Raw genomic sequence first — 2,569 nt, 5'->3', positions numbered from 1 at the left:
TAATGGTTCTCTAAATGATCAGTCTAATAATATTGAAATTCCATTAAGATGTGTAGCAAATTTAAATGCAAATATAACGAAAGATACATACGAAGAAATAATCAAACACAATCAGTATAGACTTGCAGCAAAACGTGTTATACTTTCTGCAAGAAATGTTGATGTGGATGAATTAAACAAACAAGTTGTAAATTTACTTGATGAATCAACAGAAAGAGTATACACAAGTATAGATACTACTGAAACTACTAATGATAATAATGATATTAATGAAGCTATTTTAACAGAATATTTAAATACTTTAAATCCAACAAATCTTCCACCTTATGAACTCCGATTAAGAAAATATACAATTATCATGTTGATTAGAAATCTGAATATCAGCGAAGGTTTGTGTAATAGAACAAAATTATTAATTTTAGAATTAGGAAATAATTTGTTAAAATGTGAAATTCTGACTGGTGATAAAAGAGGAGAAATTATCTTTTTAAATCGTATCAAGAGACACGGTAGTGTCTCGCGACCAGTTAAGGGCGTAGCCGAGACACCGTGTATCTTAACGCGAGTCGGACATTTGAGTCTTTATAATATTTCGAATTCTCAATAACGGCTGAAGCAATCGAGTTTATACTAGACTTAATCGATAGATTGAGTTTGAATTATATAATAAAAGTGTCTTTATTTCTGCTCTACGTGATTTGTAAGCAGAGATATATAATTGCAAAGTCGAAATATGAAAAATTTCTTTTAAGAAACGTCCCCGTCATCATTGTCATCATCGACCACGCAAACATAGTAGTATCGTGCTACACGTATTCACACGTATACAACACATGCGCACACATATATCACACGTACACAACACATAAATAGATGCATGTATTGGAAATGTCCATCTCGCACGTTTTACAACAGACGGCGATAGTTGCCCTCCGCTATATTGACAGCGTGCGGGGTTAGATATTTTCAATCAATCAACGTGCGGGGTTAGATATTTTCAATTTCAATTTTTACATTCAATTTTAATGTTATTATTTGCAAATTTATGGTCATAATATTTCAATAATATTTCAATTATATAAATGCCTATGTATGAGTATGCATATATTTTTAATAATAGTTGCCCTCCGCTATATTGACAGCGTGCGGGGTTAGATATTTTCAATTTCAATTTTTACATTCAATTTTAATGTTATTATTTGCAAATTTATTGTCATAATAATTTATGTGCAAGTTTACAGTCTGTGATACAAAATCAGATATTTTGCTATTATTTCAATAATATTTCAATTATATAAATGCCTATGTATGAGTATGCATATATTTTTAATAATTTTCTTAATTAGCTTCTATATTTTTTTCAGTTGTACATCAAGCAGGTAGCATTATCAGCTCACTTGTGAGCATGGGTTGGGCAATGGCTAGTTATCATCGCAGCATTCGATTAGCTTAACAAGATAAATCTAATATCAGTGCTATAGGAACTATTTTACAATTTTTCTGGCATTTTCTTATTGCAGGTACATATATATCCAATAATTAATATACAAAATTAAATATTATTCATCACACACTTTGTATCAAAATAATATATTTTTTAAAATTTATTTTAAATTTATTTAATCATTTTTATCATTGTGATTGTAGTGGCAAGGATCTTATTGCTCAGTGTCATTGCAAGCATCTGGCCTGTATATACCATAATATATTGTGTAATACATTGGCTAAGTATGACAATATAGATTTTGATAGATTCCCATGGAATATTGGAATTTTGTCGGACTTACAGTCATCCACCACATATGCAGCCTACAATTAAAGAACGCATTTATTCCATATGATTTGCTTCCGTTATTGGAATATTTAAAATAAAAATTTTATTAATAAATTTCGATGAAATAATTTATAAGAGGTTGAAGAAACTATGAAACAAATTCAGTCTCATAAAAGGGTAGTTGGAACAATAGTGGTGAATGCAGAAGGTATTACATGAGATCATTGACATGATTTACTTGTAGTTGTAAACAAAAATTTATAAAATTATATCTGTTTTAGGTATTCCTATAAAGTCAACATTAGATAATACGACAACAGTTCAATACGCAGGTTTGATAAGTCAATTGTCAGATAAAGCTCGTTCTGTCGTACGTGACTTGAATCCAACAAATGATTTAACTTTCTTGCGCATACGTAGCAAAAAACATAAAATTATGATGGCACCAGATAAAGAATTCATATTAATAGTAGTACAAAATCCAGTTGATTGATATTTAAAAGAAACAAAAATATATTTCAAAGTTAAGATTTATTTCTTTGGTTGTTAATTTAGGGTGCGTTCCGTTATGCACTGCAAGTACTGGCACTATGACGTCATGCAAGTGTACTGTTGACAGCGTTCCTTTTTAATTTTGTACACTTTGAAGCTACTGCAAAATAGTAAAACGGAACGCACTACAGTACGCTTTCAGCAGACTTTTAACTAACCTTTTTCGCTAATAATCATCGAGTGAAAAATTGGTGAAATGGATAATACCATTATTGCATTAATTACATATAATTTAATCGAGAA

The 2,569-nt window shown here is 30.0% G+C and overlaps 1 protein-coding gene across 1 annotated transcript; it reads left to right on the top strand.

Moving 5' to 3' along the window:
- Window positions 1–508: 508 nt before the first annotated feature.
- On the top strand, window positions 509–2,332 carry LOC146723616 (dynein light chain roadblock-type 2-like). The gene is made up of 4 exons (XM_085481560.1): window positions 509–986; window positions 1,365–1,520; window positions 1,648–1,982; window positions 2,056–2,332. Exons 3-4 carry the CDS (start codon window positions 1,925–1,927, stop codon window positions 2,265–2,267), a joined length of 270 nt encoding a protein of 89 aa, XP_085337686.1. The 5' UTR covers window positions 509–986; window positions 1,365–1,520; window positions 1,648–1,924; the 3' UTR covers window positions 2,268–2,332.
- Window positions 2,333–2,569: the final 237 nt, after the last annotated feature.

This window comes from Nylanderia fulva, unplaced genomic scaffold (assembly GCF_048542155.1).
Source record: "Nylanderia fulva isolate GAGA-0341 unplaced genomic scaffold, ASM4854215v1 Scaffold1808, whole genome shotgun sequence".
NCBI lineage: Eukaryota > Metazoa > Arthropoda > Insecta > Hymenoptera > Formicidae > Nylanderia > Nylanderia fulva.
Note: the sequence above shows the minus strand (reverse complement) of the source record. Positions and strands in the feature narration are given on the sequence as shown.

Bases quoted from the DNA above. Each gene is read 5' to 3' on its own strand.
- LOC146723616 (XM_085481560.1), top strand. From the start codon at position 1,925: ATGAAACAAATTCAGTCTCATAAAAGGGTAGTTGGAACAATAGTGGTG. The intron at 1,983-2,055 runs GTATTACATGAG...TATCTGTTTTAG, and splicing joins AATAGTGGTGAATGCAGAAG to GTATTCCTATAAAGTCAACA.